A 19,170-nucleotide genomic window follows, 5' to 3' on the forward strand; every position below is an offset into this window, starting at 1 on the left:
GACCTGCTGGAGGAGGAGGTGAGGCAAGTCTGGCCCCAGCCACCCTATGTCCCCACCCACCACACAACTCCACCCAGCCTGGACCACCTACTGACCAGCCTCACGCTTGCTCCCAGGACTGTTACATCCTAGACCAGGGGGGTTTCAGGATCTACATGTGGCAGGGACGCATGTCCAGCACTCAAGAGAAAAAGGCTGCCTTCAGCAGGGCTCTGGTGAGGCTATGGGGCCCTGTCTCAGAGGGACATAGCAGTGTGGGGGCGGGGTGGGGGGCGTGTTGAAGTGGGAGGCAGCCTGCCCTGCTGACTGAAAGAAGAAGCCACCCTACCCTGAAGTCTGATCTGGGAGACATCCATGTCTTGGGTTCTGAAAGGGCTGGCAGTCCTGCCCCGGGAACACTGCCTGCTGGGGGAGGACATGACCCTGCCCCAGGACCTAAGCCTGGAGACACAGCTCTGCCCAGGAGTCCCGGGAGGAACACAGGGCCCCTCTCTGGGGTACTGGGGACAAGTGGCCTGGCCCTGGATGCCCTGATGAGGGAAGACCAGGTAGTACCCAAGAAACCAAGTGTAAAAGGGGGACGTTGCCCTGCCTTGAGGTCTGAGGAGCCCATCGCACTGAACGCCCCTCGTTTTCGAGGACAGGTGATAGGGCTCTGCCTTTGGTCTGATGGGTTGTCATGGCCGTCCCTTTCCGAGGCCTGTACTAAGAGGACCCTGCCTGTCCTCAGGGACCTCGGAGAAGTCCCTAGTGACACAGCCAGCTCCAAAAAGCAGGTCATGAGCTCCGTTAATTACCAGTGCTCAGTGCTCGGCTGGCCCTGCGGCCTGAGCTGCAGGTCCCTGTGGGTGGAGCAGCGGAGCATTGGCCCCTGGGTGGCGCGCCTGACGGAGCCCCCGCCCCAGGGCTTCATCCAGGCCAAGGGCTACCCAACCTACACCAACGTGGAGGTGGTGAACGATGGTGCCGAGTCGGCCGCGTTTAAGCAGCTCTTCCGGACTTGGTCTGACCAGCACTGCGGAAACAAGCACCTGGGCGGTGGAATGGGTGAGTGGGAGGGGTGGGGCCTGGGCCTGCAGGCCATGGACAAGGGCAGAGGGTGTCAGTGACACAATGTGTCCCACCCTCAGGCAAACTGAATCAGGTAAAGCTGAATGCGGGCAAGCTGCGCAGTCAGACTGAGCTAGCGGCCCAGCGCAGGCTGGTGGACGACGGCTCCGGAAAGGTGGAGGTGAGCTGCACTGGCTTGGCTGGGGGAAGATAGGCTCAGAGGGGTAGGCTTTGTCTTCAAAGGAATGGTGTGGCTGCTAAAGCGACCCAGGTACACGCAAGTACACATTTACACACAATTAGGGACACCCAGGGACATGTGTACATATACACACCCCCTCCCGACAGCCAGCTCATACACATTACACCTAATCAATCACTCGCAACCATGGCCACTCATAACACTCATGGCACACACATAGTAACACTCAGACACTTACCTGTACCCTTTTGTCACATGTATGACACAAACAGACACATGATAGTATAGACACACATACTCATACCTTGAAATTGCACTTAATCGCAGCGAAATACACAACTGCAAGCATGTAATTGCACAAATTTACATCACAAATGATTGGTCACATACCCAACCATCAACCCACAGGGACACACCAAGACAGATACACAGTCACATATAATCAATCACAGCCCCACACACCCAATCCCCAACCCCCAACGTACAGTCACACACCATCAGCTACCCCTCTGATCTTAGACCAGCGTTCTGGGAGACACAGGGCTCGGGGGCCACTTGCAGGCTCTGCATGGGGCAGGGCTGCATCTTCACTCGTTGGCCAACCCCTGAGCAGAGCATTTCATTCCTTTGGGCCTCAGGGTTTTTTCCTGCAAAGTGGATTCTATTCTATCTGGCCCCAAGGCTGGTGTGGGGATGCGGTGAGATTCTGGGAACAGGGCTGCTGGGCTTGTGTGAGGGGTTCTAGGTCTCGAGGTAGGTTGAAGTCAGAGAAAATATTGTTTCTTGAAGGTCTCTGCCTACAATCGCCCTAATTTGGATGGACAGAGGCAGTGAGTGGGGAGAGACCAAGATAGGAGGAGACAGGGCAAGGTGGGGGAAAGAGAAGAACAAGAGGGGAAGTAGAACGAGAGGGAGGACGGAAGAGGCAGAGGAGACAGAAGACAGAGCAGGGAGGAGACGGAGCTGTCGGTGGGGGAAATGTAATGAAGAGCAGGGAGAGACGGGGGCAGACAGGCAGACAGGAAGACAGAAAAGCAGAGAGGAGGGCAAGAGAGGGAAGGGAGGAGGGTCTTCGACCCAGGTCACAAGCACAAAGGCGGGGAGGGGATCCCTCCCAGCATGCTCATGGACACGCAGGTAGAGGCGGGGGCCCAGGAGGGCCCGGGCCACAAGGCCTGGCTGCCAAGTAATTGCTGCTCCTGGGTGGCATGTGTTCAGAGTCAGCCTCTTCTGCAAAAGGCAGGAATCTGGATGCTCTGGTCTGGAGACCTTTTCCAGAGGCAGCTGCCGGCCTCTGTGTGACCACAGGATGCCCAGGCATTGTTTCCCACCATGGCAAGGTGGGTGTTGTTATCCCCAATTTACAGGTGGGAAAAACCGAAGCTCAGAGAGGTCTCACTGCCAACACAGCTGACCTGGGTTTCGGCCAGGTCTGCCTGGCTCCAGAGCCCATGCTCGCTACCCACAGGAACAAGAAATCATGCTGTCAAGTGTGAGGAAGTGCATTCGCTTTAGTCTTTGAACAGGCTTTGCTTTTTTTAAGTGACCCTTGAAAAAAGGGAATTTTTCCAAGAGCCCCAAGGCCTCACTTCTGCCAAGCTTCTGTTGCCCTGGCCTGAGTAGCAAGTAGCTCTGCCAGGACCTATCTGCCCCTAACCCAGGCTGTGACTGTTGGGGTCAGGCTGGGGGTCTGTATGTGGCAGGGGTCAGGTCAACCTTGACAGCCTCTGTAGTCATTACCACTTGTTTGTCTCAGATACCACGTGCCAACTTAGAGTCCTGGCTGAGATCAGGCTGGCACAAGTGTGGTGGTCCCAGGGGTCCACGGGGGAAAGGGTCACCTGCAGGTCCTCACATAAGCCCAGCACAGAACATGGGGTAAGTGCAGAGCTGGAGGTGAGCCCCTTGCCTGCACAGATGAGGCTGGAGAGAGCTTTCTGGCTGGGCACAGGGTGAGTTCAGGTGAAGGAGCCACCTGTGCCCATTGGTTCCCCTGATCCCCAGGTGTGGTGCATCCAGGACTTAGGCAGGCAGCCTGTGGACCCCAAGTACCATGGATGGTTGTGTGCAGGCAACTGCTACCTTGTCCTCTACACATACCAGAAGATGGGCCGTGTCCAGTACATCCTGTATCTATGGCAGGTGCGCCAGCCCAGGGGAGATAGTGGGCACCTGCCAGCCCCGAGGCTGAAAATCTGAGAATGGAATGTAAGAGCTGCTTCAGGCCCTCACCACCCCCACCTGCAGGGTCACCAGGCCACCGCACACAAGATAAAGGCCCTGCACTACAATGCTGAGGAGCTGGACCTCACGTACCATGGAGCCCCAGTGCAAGAGCACGTGACCATGGGCAGCGAGCCTCCCCACTTCCTCGCCATCTTCCAGGGCCAGCTGGTGGTCTTCCAGGTAGAACCCACCTTGCTGCCATGGCTGCAGCCTCACCAGCTGCTCCACGTGCCTGTAGCCCTTAAACACACATGCTAACACCTTCTCTCCAGGCCGGAGGCCCAGCCTACTACCCTAAACCCCTACCCTGGTTTCCCGGTCCTTGTCCATGGCCCAGGAGCTCCAAGGGTGAGCCTGCCTAAGTTTATTTACCCAGTCCTCAGAGCCAGCCACAAAGCAGGAGCACAGGTGAGAAGGGAGCCAGGACATTGCCTGGGATCCCAATTCTCCACCTTCAAGCCCGGGGGACTCTGCCCTGACCCCTCGGAGATGGGTGAGGCATCCATTTAGAAAGGCTTGGTTCCCTGTTCTAGACTGACAGGGTCCTTACACTCTACACCCAGCGGGTCCCGAAAATGGTGGTGGCTTCAAGCATGGGTCCCCTGGGCCCTGAAGCCCACTGGGACAGGGAGGCGGCCCCCAAGAGTCCTTTCCTGAGGCCTACCCCTCTCGTAGGGGAACCCTGGGTACAATGGGAAGGGGCAGCCAGCATCGGCCACGAGGCTCTTCCATGTGCAAGGCACGGACAATTTCAACACCCGGACCATGGAGGTGCCAGCCCGGGCCTCAGCCCTCAACTCCAGCGACATCTTCTTGCTGGTCACAGCCAGGCTCTGCTACCTCTGGTTTGGGAAGGTACCCTCAGCATTGACCACTTGATTCACACCTGGGGTAGTGGTGCCAGGTAGGGATTGGGCCAATGCACAGAGGATGCAGACCTCAAATCCAGCCTCAGACAGGCAGGGAAGCGGGTAGAAGAGGCCGTAGTGTCCTCTCTAGAACCTGGGGTAAGTTACAAAGCGACAGGTGGACCTGGGAGTCCACAGGGCAGAGCTAGGCCAGGCCCGGGCTGCCTGCCTTCCTTCCTACCTTGAGCATGGAACATACCCCTTCGCAAGACTTTTGGGAAAAGGAAGTGACCTAGTCCAGTTTGCAATAATTTTCTCTGATCTTCACATAAACCGTCAATGATCCCCAAGCTTGGGAGTCCCCATCCCATGCTGTGGCCCCAGAGAGGCCCCAGTCCCTGTGACATCGATCAGCTGGGGAGATGGAGGCAGGGACAGGGAGGGAGATCACTTGCTCACGTGTGCCCCACCATCAGCCTAGGCCTCCAGTGCCTCGGGGCCCTGTGAGTGGGGGCTGTGGGGCTGGAGGTGAAGATCCCTCCCCCTGCAGGGCCTGACCCAACTCTTTGCCTGCTAGGGCTGCAGTGGTGACCAGCGCGAGATGGCACGGATGGTGGTCACTGTCATCTCTAAGAAGAACAAGGAAACAGTGCTGGAGGGTCAGGAGCCTCCCCACTTCTGGGAGGCCCTGGGAGGCCGGGCTCCCTATTCCAGTAAAAAGAGGTGACAGGGTTGGGAGAAGGATGTTCTTCTTACACAGAAGAGGAAACTGAGGTCCAAAGAGAGTGGGTGACACAGGGAGCTGGAGAAGCCAGACTAGAGCGGAAGACTTCGCTCCTCACCCAAGGGACTCACTCCCAGGAGCACATTACCCCTGCTACTCTGGGTAGCTTGGATCAGGAAGATGCGGAGCAAGCAGGGCAGTAGCGCCCTCTGCTGGCTCAATATGCTCCCTGCATTGTCCCAGTCCTAGACCATCCCACTGGCAGAGGCTGTTCCCCAAACCTATAGTCCCCAGGGCGGATGGTGCCGCGTGTGTGTGTGTGTGTGTGTGTGTGTGTGTGTGTGTGTGTGTGTGTGTAAATGTAGTGTAATATGACATGGGTAAACAGCAAGTGTGGAGTGTGCAAGAATAGTGTGTGTGTGGTGTGTAAATGGATAAAGGTGTGTATCAGAAGGTAGGGCAGAGTGTGGGTTCAAAGTGGGGAATCCTGGGCTGCTCTGTATTGTCTGTGGGGCCTGGTTTAAGCACCACACTTCCCCCAAGTCTCCTGAGCGCCTAAGTACTACTGTCCCCCTGTCTCAGCCTAGCCACCTTCCTCCCACCCTGGGCCTAACACCCACTCCCAGGCAGCGCTGGGACAAGTGACTCCTCCCTCCCAGGGAGGGCAGGGCTCCAGCTCAGGCCCACCCCGCTAAGCCAGCATCCTCTTCCCAGTGTCCCCGCCTGAGAAAATCCGTGGGACAGCTTGCGTCTAGCTGGGTAGGGCGAGACAGATCACCTAATCTACTTTCCCACTGACAGATGGGGGACACTGAGGCCCAGGGAGGAGAAAGGCGTTCCTAAAGTGAATTAAGGGGCGGGTGGAGCTCAAAGGGGAGCCTCGTACCCCTGGGGATGTCCTTGTCTCCCTGGGGTCTGGGCCCCTGTGCCGAGGGCTAGCATGGCCCAGGCTAGCGAGAGGCACAGAGCTCTCTGCACCCCTCACGGCCTTGTGCCCACACTGGCTAGCCTCCCAGAGGAAGTGTCCGGTTTCCAGCCACGACTGTTTGAGTGCTCCAGCCCAGCGGGCCAGCTGGTCCTCATGGAAGTGGTGTTCTTTAGCCAAGAGGACCTGGACCAGTATGACATCATATTACCGGACACCTGGCAGGAGGTGAGACGGCTACCCCTGCCTGACTTGGGTGTGTCTGCGTTTGTGTAACTGGGTGTGAGTGTGTGTGGCTTTGTGTTTCCTGGCACGACTGCATGTAAGGCCGCAGGGGTGTCTGTGTGACTGTGTGTCACACTGACACTTTGTGTGACTGCATGACCGTGGATGACTCCATCACAGTGAGCCTTTGGGAGCCATTGACTATGAATCTGGAACTAGTGTGTGGTTGTGACCAGTTTTGTAGTTCCATGTAATTCTCGGTGCCTTAAAATGGTGTGTGGTGTCAGGCGACGGCCCGTGGCTGACATGTGTCAGTACAGAGTGAATGACTGTAAGTCGAATGACTGCCTGCCTGTGTATGTGTGATGCCTCCGTGTGACTGCATTTGCCTTTGTGAATGTGGCTGTGTGGTCAAGTGACTGGCCGTAGCTGGCCAGAGCAGCCGTAACCAGTGAGACTGTGTATGTGAAAAACTCTATGACCGGCCGTGGGTGTGAGTGACTGAATGATTGTATTTGTGTGGTTGTATGCAATGGTTTTTCAGGCTACCTGTTTTTCAGGGTCGATGTGTGCAACCGTGTAATCAAGTGTGATTGTGTTTATGTGTAACTCTGTGTGACTGTGGGTGACAGTCCATGGCTGTGATTTGCTATCTGGCTGTGTGGCGATGGATGAGAGTGTCCGTGTCACTGTGTTGATGTGAGGAGGCCTTTTGGCTCCCATCTCACTCAGCAAAACCACAGCCCTTAGGACAGCCCCGCATGGCCTGACACCCCGACTCTCCAGCCCGATTTGCTCCCACTCTCTCCGTCACTTGCTTTGCTTCAGCTACAATGGCCTCCTTGCTGGTCCCCCAAAATGCCAGGCACGCTCAGGGTCTTTGCCCTCGTTGTTTCTTCCGGTTACAACACTTGCTCCCCAGACGCACACAGGACTTGCTCCCTCGCCTCTCTCTGACCTTGACTCTCATGTCCTCTTCGCAGCGAGGCTCTCCCTGACTTGAATTTAAAGTTGTATTATTCCCACCACCACCACACTTACCTTCTTTCTCTGCCTTATTTTTCTCCATCTGATATACTACATATTTCACTTATTTTCTGTCTCTTCCAATAAAATAAAAACTCTACTAAGGCAAGAATTTTTTTTCTATTTTCACTATTGAATCCCCAGTACCTAGAACAGTGCCTGGCCCACAATAGGTATTCCATATATATTTGTGGGTTGAATGCATACCTGTATGCCCGTGACCTTCTGGCCTGTTTATGGGTGTATGGCAGCCAACCCTCTGGGTGTGTCTGGTTGGCTGGTATGTGGTTTGGGGCTCTGAGACCATCTGATGGACAGGAGCGGGAAGGAAATGGTCAGCTCTGGGAAGCCACCCGCCCAAGGCCCGTCTCCCTCTGTGGCCCAGATCTTCCTGTGGCTTGGGGAAGCTGCAAGTGAGCAGAAGAAAGATGCTGTGGCCTGGGGCCAAGAGTACCTGCAGACCCATCCGGCAGGGAGGAGCCAGGCCACACCTATCGTGCTGGTAAAGCAGGGCCACGAGCCTCCCACCTTCACCAGATGGTTCTTCACCTGGGACCCCTACAAGTGGGCCGTGAGTGAGGTCTGAACCCCCCAGCCTAACCCTAATCCAGGGGAGAGAGGCCTGCCCTGCGTAAACTGAAAAGAGGCATAACCCTGCCTGGGGACTCCCAGTGTAGGTTGGGGAGAACTGGTCTTGTCCTCTCCCCCGCCCCCCAGGTCCCAGGGGTGCTCTTCCATCTCACCCCTGCCCTGATTCTTGCCGCCAGAACAAGCAGTCTTATGACAAGGTGATGAAGGGCAGCCTGGGAGCAGTATCTGCCATCTCTAAGATAACAGCAGTGAGTGTTGGGGACTCCAAGGGGTCTGTGCCCAGTTGGCACGGTCCAGAGGAGCAGAGGGGCAGGGAAGGGGCCAGGCCCTGGTCGGTGACAGGGATCGAAGTTGGGGGAAAGAGGGCCAGTGTGCTTAGTGTGGCCTTCCCATGGGAGCCTATCCCCCATCTTCCCCAGTCTGAGTCCCCTCTCTGGACAGGAAGTCCACAACTTCCGGCTGTCCAGATGGTCAAGCAATGGCAGGACAGGCCCCTTGGCCCTACAGGGATCCCAGGACAGCTCAGAAAATGGGCTGGAGCTGGGCCCCAAGGTGAGCGGCAGCAGCACCAGCACCAGCACCAGCACCAGCAGTTACTATAGCTGCGCCAGGCCCATGATCAACGGGGGCCTGCCCCGCGAACAGCTGATGCACCAGGCCGCCGAGGACCTGCCAGAGGGAGTGGATCCAGCCCACAAGGAGGTAGGTGCCCGAGACCCCATGCCACTCACTGCCCCAGCCCTAGCGCACCTAAAACTGAGGCGCCCAGGGCAATGGGCAGGCTGCCCGGGGAGATGTGTGCTCCAGATGGGGTGATGGGCAGAGATGTGGGAGAGGAGAGACTCGAGCCCTGGGATGACACCTCTGGGTAGGACAAAATGCTGGGCTCAGTTGACCCCCTTCCCCTGTATCTACCTCCCGACCCTCACAGTTCTACCTCTCAGACGCTGACTTCCAAGATATCTTTGGGAAATCCAAAGAGGATTTCTACAGCATGGCCAAGTGGAAGCAGCAGCAGGAGAAAAAGCAACTCGGCTTCTTCTGAACCCAGGCCCTCTCCTGCCGGTGCCACCCGTACGGCCAAGCCCCTGTGGGTAACGCCCCCACACCTCCCTGAGCCCCTGAGGAGACTCTTTGGGTCACAATGCGCCCCCCGCTTCCTGGTCAATAAAAGCTCGTGGCCCTCACAAGGTGTGGTATGTGGGCTTTTAAGACTGGATTGCTCAGTAGGTCTACCTCTGGGGCTTCAAGGGGTGATCTCTCCATGCCCTCCTCCATGGAGGGGTTTGTTTCTTGCTGTTCCCTCCTGCCCGGGGGGACAGACGGCCCTCTCAGTACAGTGTGAGTGTGGGGAGGTAGAGAGTGGGGTGCTGGGGTGCCAGTGTTCGGGGACACACGAACGTGCACACTTTACAGAGAACTTCTCGCATGCAGGTAAAGAGATCACAGCACTTGGTCTTATGATTTTTATAAAAACCCTCAACCTAGGGCTGGGCAGAGGGCAGAGGGGGCTGCAGTGTTGTTCCTGACAGACTTGAGGACAGACCCAGGGACCAGACCAGCTCCTAGGGCCCCGGAGACGCAGCAGCACAGACAGTATGTTAGACCTGAAGGCAGCGCGGGCCACTAGCTCTGAGCGAGAGGTTGGGAGCAGCCACACCTGCCCTGTCCCCAGATGTGCACAGAGGGCCTGGTCCGCTCCCAAGCCTAGTCCTGGAGGGACACCTTCACAAAGAGGGTGGCAGATGGATGCTGGTCTCCATTCTTGGACAAGAGGTGGACGTGGCGGTATCCTGGCAGGCGAGAAGACGGGAAGGAGCACACAGGGAGAGTTTCGGTCACTCGGGGAAGGTGCTTCCAGGGACAGCCACCCCAGCCCAAGACGTTCCAGGCCCCGCCTCCCCACACCTTGCCATGCCCCCTCCCCTCGACAGACACTCACCCTGCTTGAGGCTGTTCAGGGGGATAGTGCTTTGGCCAATGAAGTCATTCTTGGAGGAGGCGTCGTAGTCCTCGACCACGAAGCGCACAAGGGCCAGCTCAGGCACCACCACCTCGAACTCAAACTCCGTGTCCCACCGTGGGTTGAAACCTAGGGGTACAGGCACCACGTCATCAGCCTGGACACCAGCTCCAGAGGCTGGGCCCAGCCTAGGCCCAGCACTTACCATTATCAGTGACTACTGCGGTCTGGCGGCTGGCCACATCCCGGCCCACACCGTGGATTTCCACGGTCACCTTGGGGTCTACAATCGAATTCTTATTCTTGTTAACTTTGGGCAGCTGCTGTCCTGAGATGATCTAGAAAAACGTGGTAGAGGGAAGGATTCCTGTATAGTATGACAAGGAGGAAGAGAGGCCCACGGGCTCCTGTCCCTCCTGTGGCCAGCCGTACCCTGACATTGAGCCTCTTCCGAGTCCACCAGGGCCCCTGAGCCAGGGCGCGTGAGTTGAAGGTGGAGTTGGGGTCTCGCAGGAAGGCGGGCTTCAGCACGTACCCGCAGGCCCCATTGTCCTGGAAGCGTCCCTGATACACGTCCATCTCTGGCCCGGGGGTCTGGAAGTTCAGGGCCACTACAGGTAGGACACAGCGGTCACAGGCTGTAAGGTGGCCTCTGGGGACCTAGAGTCCAGCCTCCTCTGGGTACCCTGAGGCCTTAGCGTCACCCGGTGAGGCAGAAGCAGGGTCCAGTATCACTCCGATGCCTACTGCCCTCCTGCCACTGTAACTGACCCACCAAACCAACCTAACATTCCATTTCTGGTGCCAGAATTCAAAGGACTAGTGTGCTAACTATCTAGTGGGGGATAAGTCTAAACTGAGATCACCAGCTCCTAAACCTATAAATCCTGCGTCTGGCCCTGCTTGGGTCCCCAGAGGCTCCAGGTACCTGTCCCTCTGGCCTGAAACCCTCATCTGAGCCTCCTCCCAGCCCCAGCCAGCCCATACCGATCTGGCAGCCCCCATTCCACATCTCCACAGGGCTGTAGTTGGAAGAGTCCGTTCTCCACCCAGCGGGGTAGATCCTGCTCAGGTGACTCACGTTGTGGCGGACAAGGCTGTTTCCTGAGGAGGGTGTGGGTCGGTCAGACGTCGAGGCCCCCACATGAGTGTGAGCCCCTCCCCACCAGCCCTCCTGGTAAGAGCAGGGGGTGCTGACTGTCCAGGGCGGTGGGAGCCGGGCCTGGGCTCACCTGACTCTTGGAGTAGTCGGAGGACACGGTTCTCGGAGAAGGACACCATCTCATAGAAAGCCTGCCCTGGGCTGCCAGGGCTGGAGAAGCCCCGAAAGTGGACACTCTTGCAGTAAATGACCATATCGGAGAGCTCCTTCACTAGCCTGATCTTGTCCTCCTGGGGGCCATGGGGAGGCCCGGGTTAGAGTCAGAGGTTGGGGCAGGTGGGCACTGAGAGAACCAGAAACCCAGACACAGAGAGACAGAGGGAGGGAGACAGACAGAGAGAGAGGGGGGCAGAGGGTCTGAGTGGCAGCCACAGAGAACTGAGACAAGGCGAACATCCCACCGGGTGATGGGGAGTGACGGGGGAGGGCCCCAGGGCTGCCCCTCCCCCACCCCCACCCACAGCTTCCCCTCGAACCCTGGGCTCGTGCTGCACTCGGCTCCTCACTGCCTCATCTTCCATCTCCGCAGCCTCGTCTTCATCTGACACGACAGTGGCCTCAGGGCCACCTTCCCCTCCGGGGGGCAGGAGCCCCCCAAGCTTCTTCCCCTTCAGCAAGATCTTCCCCTTCAGTTGCTAAGGATGGAGGGAAAGCTGGTCAAGACTAAGGTGGCCGCCCAGCCAGTGCCCCTGCCCTCTCCCCTGGGCAGCCCCTTCCCCACCGGGCACCTCGGGGGAAGGCAGGCTGGTGGTGACCCCATCCAGTGGCCGGTCCAACAGCATGGGGCCCAGGGTAGCATGCAGGTGTCGCGCCATCACGCGCTGCTGCTCCAGGCTGCAGTGGTTCTCCAGGGACAGGATGACAGGGTAGGGGGACACCTGGAGGCCCAAGGGCAGATTAGGAGGGGTTGGATGCCCCTAGCATCCTCCTCCACCCCGACCCCTGGGGTGCGGCCACCTTGAAGGCGTAGTCCCGGATAGCCCTGAGCACGTCGCAGAAGAGGATCTTGGAGGTGAAAGTGTAGCCATGGTAGATGACAGGCTCCTGGTTGGGCCCATCCCAGCAGTCAAGCTCCAAGCAGCGGCAGCCTTTGCACAGCGCCCTGCAGGGAGGGGTGGTGGTGCTAGGACCCTCTGGTCCTGCCCCTACCTGGCCCAGAGCTCCCCGCCCAGCTCCCTGCCCAGCCCCTCCCGCCCCCCACCACCACCCGTGGCCCCACCGGATGTAGGCTTCGGTGCTGCTGGGCCCGGTGAGCTGGTCTTCGAGCAGGTAGGTGTTGTGTGAGGAAGATACCAGGTAGTGGCTGAGCGGCTGGCCCATATCCTGGTACACCCGCCGGTGCGCCAGGCTGAAGGCGCTGCCGTCGGCAGACAGCAGGTACATGAGGAAGCCGTCCTTGGTCATCTGCTGCTGCGCCTTGGCTGGGAGGGTGGACACGGGTGCCAGTCAGAGCCTTCCGTTGGCCAGCCACCTCCTGGGGTCCCGGGGCGCCACTGCTCCTGGCAGAAGAGCCCCCAGGCCCTCTGCTTCCTGGTCCTGAGCTCGTCCTACTATCTCTTGGAAGGGGGTAAGTTTGAGTCTCTCCACCAGACTGTGGCTACCCCAGAGTGGAGCCCTGTCCCTTCCTCTCCTGTCCCCCACACTGTGAGGCCCCTTGAGGACAGTCCCTCATCTCCTCTATGCCTCCAGACTGGAGCCCCCTCTAGAACAGGGTCCCGTCCTGTCTCAAAGCTGGGCCCAGGATGGGCACAAAAAGGAAGCAGGAAAAATCTGCTTTTCCAGCTTCCTCTCTGTTCCCTGGGGGAGGGGTCCTCAAAACCCCCTGAAGGAGGAACCGAGGCATGTAGTGATGCTGGAGCCCCGTTTCCCATCAGCCTGCTTTCATGGGGCAGGCAATTACGGCCCAGGAGGCCTGGGGCTGGCTGCGGCGTCCCCATCCCTGCAGCTCCCTAGTCGAGGGCCACAGTCTCCCTGGGGGTCTCTCAGCCCAGTGTAGTCCTGGGGACTGCAGGGTGCAGGCCCTGGCCAGGCCCTCACCAGTCTCGCTGGGCTCGTAGCGCTCAATGAGGGAGAGGGCCAGTGCAGGTCCCGCCGCCTCCTCCCGTTGCTGATGCTGCAGAAATGTCACTAACTGATCCACCGACAGGGTCTCCTCCGAGCCTGCGGCCTCGGCAAAGGTTTGATCGATCTCCTCTCGCTGGGTCAGCATCTTGTAGAAGGCCTCAATCTCTTCATCCTCCAGGGAGTCTGTCTGGGAGTGGTCACATTCCTGCAAAGGCAGGACAGCCAAGTGGGCAGGCTCAGAACAGACCCTGGGCTAGGGACGGGGACCCCACTGCCAGGCAGACCTGGCCCTCACTTCTGCCTCACCCTGAAGATCTTCCGGGCATAGCTGTCGTCCACCCGGATGTTGAGCTCCTTCAGGAAATTCTGCAGCTCCTTGAAGCTCATCTTGTTGTCCTTGTTTTTGTCAGCTTTTCGCAAGCAGGAGTGAATCCAGCTGGGCAAGAAGTTAGGAAAGAACCCAGGAGCCGTGGTATCCCCAGGGTCCCAGCCAGAGCCAGGGTTCAAGCCCAGTGTCAACGGTGGGTCCAGGTGGAGGACTGAGGCCACCTGTAGGCACAGCTCCCTGCAAGCCTGACTTGCTGCATAGCCGACTTTCAGGGGCAAGACCTGGTGGCCTCTTGAGAGGAAATGTTATATCCTACCTAGTATGGGGTCTTTTTCCTATTTGCTGACTTTGAACCCTTACAAATTAAACACACACACACATTTCTTTCTACAAAAGGGTTCATTACAGACAATTTAGAAAATAGATAAACAAACAAATCACCCATAGACCCAGGGATAACTACTGTTAACGTTTCAAGATGTCACTCTGGTTTTCAATACGTAATTGTTAGTCAACTTGACTAAAGCAGTTGAGGCTTATTTTACAGGAAACAGCGAATTCCAAGCCACTGATCAGAAGGTGGGGACATCCTATGCAAAAACAAAGCCTGGATCACGTTGTCATGATTGGGGCACTTAGGCCCCCGCCGCTTACCTCTACACTCTCTCCCCTCAGCCTCCCAATTCCAGGCTGGTTACAGATGGGAAGAGGGGACAGCAGCGGGGGCTGCATAGTTGTCTGTCCTTGGGTCAGAGTGAACCAAAGAGTATTCCAGGTACCTCCTCTGCTTCCCTCCTACGGCTGAATTGTGTTCCCCTAAAATTCACATGTTGAAGCCCTAACCCACAATACGATGGTGTTTGGAGATGAGGCCTTCTGGGAGGTTTAGATGAGGTCATGAGGTGGGGCCCTCATGATGGAATTAGTGCCCTTATAAGAAGAAACCAGAGAGCTTGCTGTCTGTCTCTGGCTCAGTCTCTCTCTGCCATGTGAGGACGCAGTGACACAGCAGCCATCCAAAAACCAGGAAGAGAGCTCTCGCCAGAGCCCAACCCCACCAGCATCCTGCCTCCAGAACTGTGAGAAAATTAATTTCTGTTGTTCAATTCACCCAGGCTGTGGTATTTGGGTATGATGGTCCAAGCTGGGTATCTGCCATACCAAGGCTGCCCTGGGGACAACCACAGCCAGTATCTGCAGGCTGGGCCTGGACCCACTGCCCCCAGAAGGATACTGCTGCAGCTTCTGTCGCTGGTCCATGGAGCCCGAGTGGTGGATAATCTTGCGCAGACCCTGCACCCAGTGCTGGGCATCTGCTGGCGATGGGGCGATGAGGTCTAGTGTGTTTCGCTGGTCCTTAAAGACAATGGAGAAGCAGCGGTCCTCGGGCACGTCACGGGCAAACTTCTCCAGGCCCTCGGTGCGGTGTCCCATCCGTACCTCCTGAATGTCCTCTATGGAGACTGTAGGAAGGGGATGGGGGGGTCAGGCAGAGAGAGGATGAGGCCGAGCCCTGCCCCCGGCATGGCCGGGGCCACAGTGTAAGGGCGCACAGCTTAGAGACAGAGCCGGGGCTGGAGCTCAGGCCTCCATCCAGAAAGAAAGGATGAGGCAGAAGGAAAGACAAGGGGCGCGAAAAAGAGGAAGACAGAGACTGACGGGGAGAAGGAATGTGGGACACAGCTTAACGCGCAGAGTGGAAACACGGCCAGGGGAATGACTTTAGGGCGGGAAGAGTGCCTGGGACCCCAGGCCCACTGTTTCTGTGCTGTAGGGAACAAGGCCGCTGGGAGAACTGGGGCCGGGCAAGGCTCTTAGACAGATGGGGGAGCACGGGGGCCTGTGACACAGAGGTCACACACCCTCTTGAACATAATTGACTTTGGACTCGTCCTCCCCTCAGACAGCCTAGAGAGCCTCCAGGTCCTCGGTCAGCCCCGGCCTCGGGGTATGAGAGCAGAGGGCCAAAGACAGCAGGAGAAGTGCTTGTGTCAGAGGGTTGGGAGGGCTTTGCTCTGTGTGTATCTGTATGTGTCCTCCTGGCAAGGAGAGTGCATGCAGGCTCTGTTCCTCCAGGGTCCCAAGAGGCAGACTGGAGGGGTGCCCTTTGGGGAGAGATTACATCATTCTACCCTTGGGAACCAGGAGGAAGGCTCTGCTTTCCAAGCTTCGGGGAGCAGCAAGGCCCTACCTACCCTCCCTCACCCCCCAATGTGTCTTCCCTGGCCTGGCCCGGAGCCAGTCCCACCAGCTGGGCTCATGCTGGGCCTCTCAGCATCAGAGTCCAGGCTCTGTGTCCTCCCCACCCCCTTTCTGAGCCATCCACATCCATCTGTCCTGTGTCCCAGACTAGCTCTGGCTAAAAGCCCACCTGTTCCTTCTGGTGCCTACTCACACCCTGAATGCCCCAGGGCCTGCTAGCCACCTGCAGGTGCCATGTGCCCAGCCCAGGCAGCAGGCTCTGAGGAGTAGGACACGTGAGCCCTGGGCCATATAAGGAGTCGGGGATATCCCTGCTTAATCCCTCTGTCCACAGCCTCCTGTGCCCCCCTAGGCCCCACAGCAGCTGCAGCTGACCCAGGCTGGGAGTGAAAACAGGAAGCCTGCGCCATGGAGCTCCTGGGCCAGCACCCCCACCCACACCAACGAGAAAGTCCAGATGCCTTTGATGCTGATACTGCCTCGTCCGCCTCTGGGAATCAGACTCAAGGCAGGGGCTAGTAGTGGCAGGATCAGGGGAGACTTAGACATCAGGGAGCAGAGGCAGAGAAGAGTGGGGGTAGGGGGCTGCTCCACTCCTCCCTCACCTGGCGTCAGATTCCCTGACGGACAGCAGTCTCACTTGCCTAGAGAAGGGACGCAGCCAACAGGCAAACTCATCCCAAGGCCTGTATCGGTGGCCCTGGCATGGAAGAGAGCCTCTTCTGGCCACAGTCCTCACCTGACCACACCTGACGTCCAACCCCGGACCTGTCACCGCTGCAGCCGCTCCTGTCAGGGTGCAGGCCCCTCACTCCTGTGCCTTCCTCGTTCTCACCTCTGCACCTTTGCTCGCACCAGATCTTCCCGCCCTTGCGCTCACAGCTGTACCAGTATGAGGGTCTCACCTGGCCAGTGCAGGTCTAGAAAGGCCTGAGTCTCTATTATGCTACTGCCCCATGCCCATCCCCTGCAGGTGCTGGGCACACCCGGGTAACCATGCATACGTACTGGTTGGCCAGTGGGCTCCCAGGAATCCCCAGGGCTCAGAGTGTAAGATACCCGCTTCCCGCCATGCCGCCACCGGCCAGCATCTAACAGGAAACTCCATGCCAGGGCAGGGGCCTGTGAAGAAGCCTGGCTGGTACCACAGAGGCAAGGTCAGGGTCACCCCTATGCTATGTGGCAGACATGTGCTGAGGATGGCGTTTTGAGAGCACTTCAGACTCCATCCCCTCTGACCCCGCCCTCCTTTGCTCAGAAACTTCCCACGGCCTGTAGCCCCAAGGCTCCCGCCCTGCTCTTCCCATCTGCCCCTGCTCCTGTCCCGCCTCGCCTCTTCCACAGGCCAGCAGGCCATACCTTCTCAGTGTTCCAAGGGCTGGCAGACCCCTCCTTTGTTTGGTTTCATTCCCTACAGAGCTTCCGGTGGGCTGGCCTGCCTGCCCCTCAAGAGCCAAGGGCAGGGGGATTTCCAGGAGGCTGGGCTGTGTAAAACCCAGCTGCAATGGTCTCTCTGCACTGTCCAATACAACAGCCACCAGATACATGTGGAGACTTAAATATAAATTCATTAAAATTCAATAAAATTAAGAGTTCAGTTCCTCAGTCACACTAGCCACATTTCAAGCACTCAATGGCCACAGGTGGCTAGTGGCACCTGTGTCAGATAGCACAGATACAGAACATTTCCACCGACATGGGAAGTTCTCTTGGATAACATTGGTTTGAAATTTTCCCACCAAGTGGAGGTGCAGGGTAGACCTCTCATCTGACAGAATTTTTAGGGTATTCTTAGGTTAAGGGGGACAGTCAGCAAAGCTTTCTCCATTTGCAGGGAACAGTCTCCATTTGCAGGATTCCTGGACCCTTTCCGAAGCTTCTGGAAAGCCCTCAGGCCCACACCCTCCAGGGAGCTACCCAGCGGAGGCCTCTCTCTTCGGTCCTAGCCCTGCTCTGGCACAACCTCCCTGCTATGGCCCCAACCCCAGCAAAGGGCCACCTCCTGCAGTCCCACCTCATATCCTGGCCACTCATATTCAGAAGAGCCTTATCTGTCCCCAGACACTGGGCTGGCTTTTGCCCTCACCACGCCTGGAGTCCTAGTTTGCCCAATTTCCCTCCCTCCCACAATGACCTGGGCAGACACACCTGTGAATTTCCCCAGCCCCGTTCAACTCCCTCCCTAATTCTGAGCCTGCTTCCCAATTTGTGGTCCTGGTCCATGGTGGACCTCTACCCCCAGCCAGCATCAGTGTCCCCATCGAAGCAGGGGTGACATACTCTGCCTCCTACCCTGTAGCCCCGGGGCACTCACATAGCTGGGACTCTGGGGTCCGCATGACCTTGCGAGACTCCTGCCAGATGGTCTTGCAGTCCTCCTGCAGCTTGTAGAAGCGCTCTCTCCGCCATGAGTTGGACTTCACCTTCAGAAGCTGGCTGCCCTTCAGCAGAGCCTGTAGGTCCTCGTCATCCTGTAGGCCTAGGGGTCAGAGCTGGTAAGATGCCACCTCCTCCATTGTCCTTGCTACTCCAGACCCTACACTAGCCACACCCACTTCTGGACCCTTCCAGAGCCCACTTTTCATCATCCTCATCCTCAGCTCTTTGCCTCCACCACAAAGTCATCTCTGATTGCCAGCTAAGGCTATGTATACCTTAGACACTTACCCACTCAAGGCCACAATGTACCTGGTCACCCACAGTTGAATGGATAAAGGGAGGTCAGCTAATCTAAGAACACCTGATCCTTGGGGGATCAGACCCCTAGAAAGTGGCCTGGCTCTGAAAGACGAGGTGGGCCCCTCCTGGTCACACTTAATGACCTATCATTGTAATGTAGAGAGAGATACATCTATATCTGCATCTGTATGTATCGCCTATATCTGTATTTATATCTAGATCTGTATCTGTAGCAATCATCCCAGCCACATGTAGTCCGGCACCCAGCTCTGTTCAGAGCCAACTGGCCATCTCACCTCACACCTGTCACTGAAATAAAAACTGCGTGGCCTCAGCAATCTCTGCCCTTCTGTTCGAGCAGAGTGGTGGTGTCAGAGACCATGTGGGTGCAGTCTGGGGGGCCTGTGCCTAGGCCTATAAGTTTTTATTTTCTGAGCTCAGATCTCCAGCCCTTTATAGCCTCCCCTACTTTAACCTTGTCCGCTTCACTCCCCAGCCAACCCCACACACCCACAAGACCTACAGACCCTTCTGTACCACTTCCTTAAGCCTCAGCCACCCACATCCTCTTTTTCCCTCCCCAATCTCCTGCCTCCAGTGGGGAAAGAGCCCAGTGCTAACACGCCCCCCCACACACACGCACCCCACCGCTTTAGGCAACTCCCTTCCCTCTCTGCGCCTCTGTTCTGCCATCTGCTACTGGGTGAGAACAGTGCTGGAGGGGACATCTCCGGGCCTCCTTAGTCAGAGGTGACATTCTGGTGTGATCTTCCCTCACCTTTGTCCCAAGTCTCTCCACTACTTCCAGGAGACCCCTCTGCCTGAGGGAAGCCCCAGGGGAAGCCTAGAAGAGAAGAGGGCTCCTGCAGGCTGTCCTAAACTGTTTGTTGGCTGTGTCTGTAGGGCTCAAGACAAGAGGAAGTGGGAAAGGGTCCCCAGCCTGCCAGAGGAGAGT

General features: G+C 57.6%; 2 protein-coding genes across 5 annotated transcripts in view; one reads left to right on the forward strand and one right to left on the reverse strand.

Moving 5' to 3' along the window:
• Positions 1-9,134, forward strand: part of VILL (villin like) — a 14,770-nt gene extending 5,636 nt beyond the window's left edge. Inside the window, 12 exon segments of the mRNA XM_025038984.1 lie at positions 117-215; positions 906-1,038; positions 1,131-1,231; positions 3,257-3,394; positions 3,500-3,658; positions 4,154-4,333; positions 4,904-5,049; positions 6,059-6,203; positions 7,612-7,806; positions 7,994-8,065; positions 8,259-8,519; positions 8,749-9,134. Of these exon segments, the coding sequence (XP_024894752.1) occupies positions 117-215; positions 906-1,038; positions 1,131-1,231; positions 3,257-3,394; positions 3,500-3,658; positions 4,154-4,333; positions 4,904-5,049; positions 6,059-6,203; positions 7,612-7,806; positions 7,994-8,065; positions 8,259-8,519; positions 8,749-8,862 (1,743 nt within the window). The 3' untranslated portion in view covers positions 8,863-9,134.
• A 135-nt stretch (positions 9,135-9,269) lies between these two features.
• Positions 9,270-19,170, reverse strand: part of PLCD1 (phospholipase C delta 1) — a 16,078-nt gene continuing 6,177 nt past the window's right edge. For all 4 annotated transcript variants that reach the window (XM_006905762.3, XM_006905764.3, XM_025039368.1 and 1 more), the window contains exons 2-15: positions 17,851-18,015; positions 14,569-14,797; positions 13,313-13,442; positions 12,980-13,211; positions 12,162-12,363; positions 11,900-12,044; positions 11,671-11,820; positions 11,419-11,577; positions 11,013-11,172; positions 10,768-10,884; positions 10,213-10,391; positions 9,986-10,118; positions 9,760-9,909; positions 9,270-9,610 (exon numbers count right to left, since the gene is read on the reverse strand). In XM_006905762.3, the coding sequence (XP_006905824.1) occupies positions 9,525-9,610; positions 9,760-9,909; positions 9,986-10,118; positions 10,213-10,391; positions 10,768-10,884; positions 11,013-11,172; positions 11,419-11,577; positions 11,671-11,820; positions 11,900-12,044; positions 12,162-12,363; positions 12,980-13,211; positions 13,313-13,442; positions 14,569-14,797; positions 17,851-18,015 (2,237 nt within the window). In that variant the 3' untranslated portion in view covers positions 9,270-9,524. The remainder of the gene's footprint in view (positions 9,611-9,759; positions 9,910-9,985; positions 10,119-10,212; positions 10,392-10,767; positions 10,885-11,012; positions 11,173-11,418; positions 11,578-11,670; positions 11,821-11,899; positions 12,045-12,161; positions 12,364-12,979; positions 13,212-13,312; positions 13,443-14,568; positions 14,798-17,850; positions 18,016-19,170) is intronic.

Source organism: Pteropus alecto, unplaced genomic scaffold (genome assembly GCF_000325575.1).
Source record: "Pteropus alecto unplaced genomic scaffold, ASM32557v1 scaffold10, whole genome shotgun sequence".
NCBI lineage: Eukaryota > Metazoa > Chordata > Mammalia > Chiroptera > Pteropodidae > Pteropus > Pteropus alecto.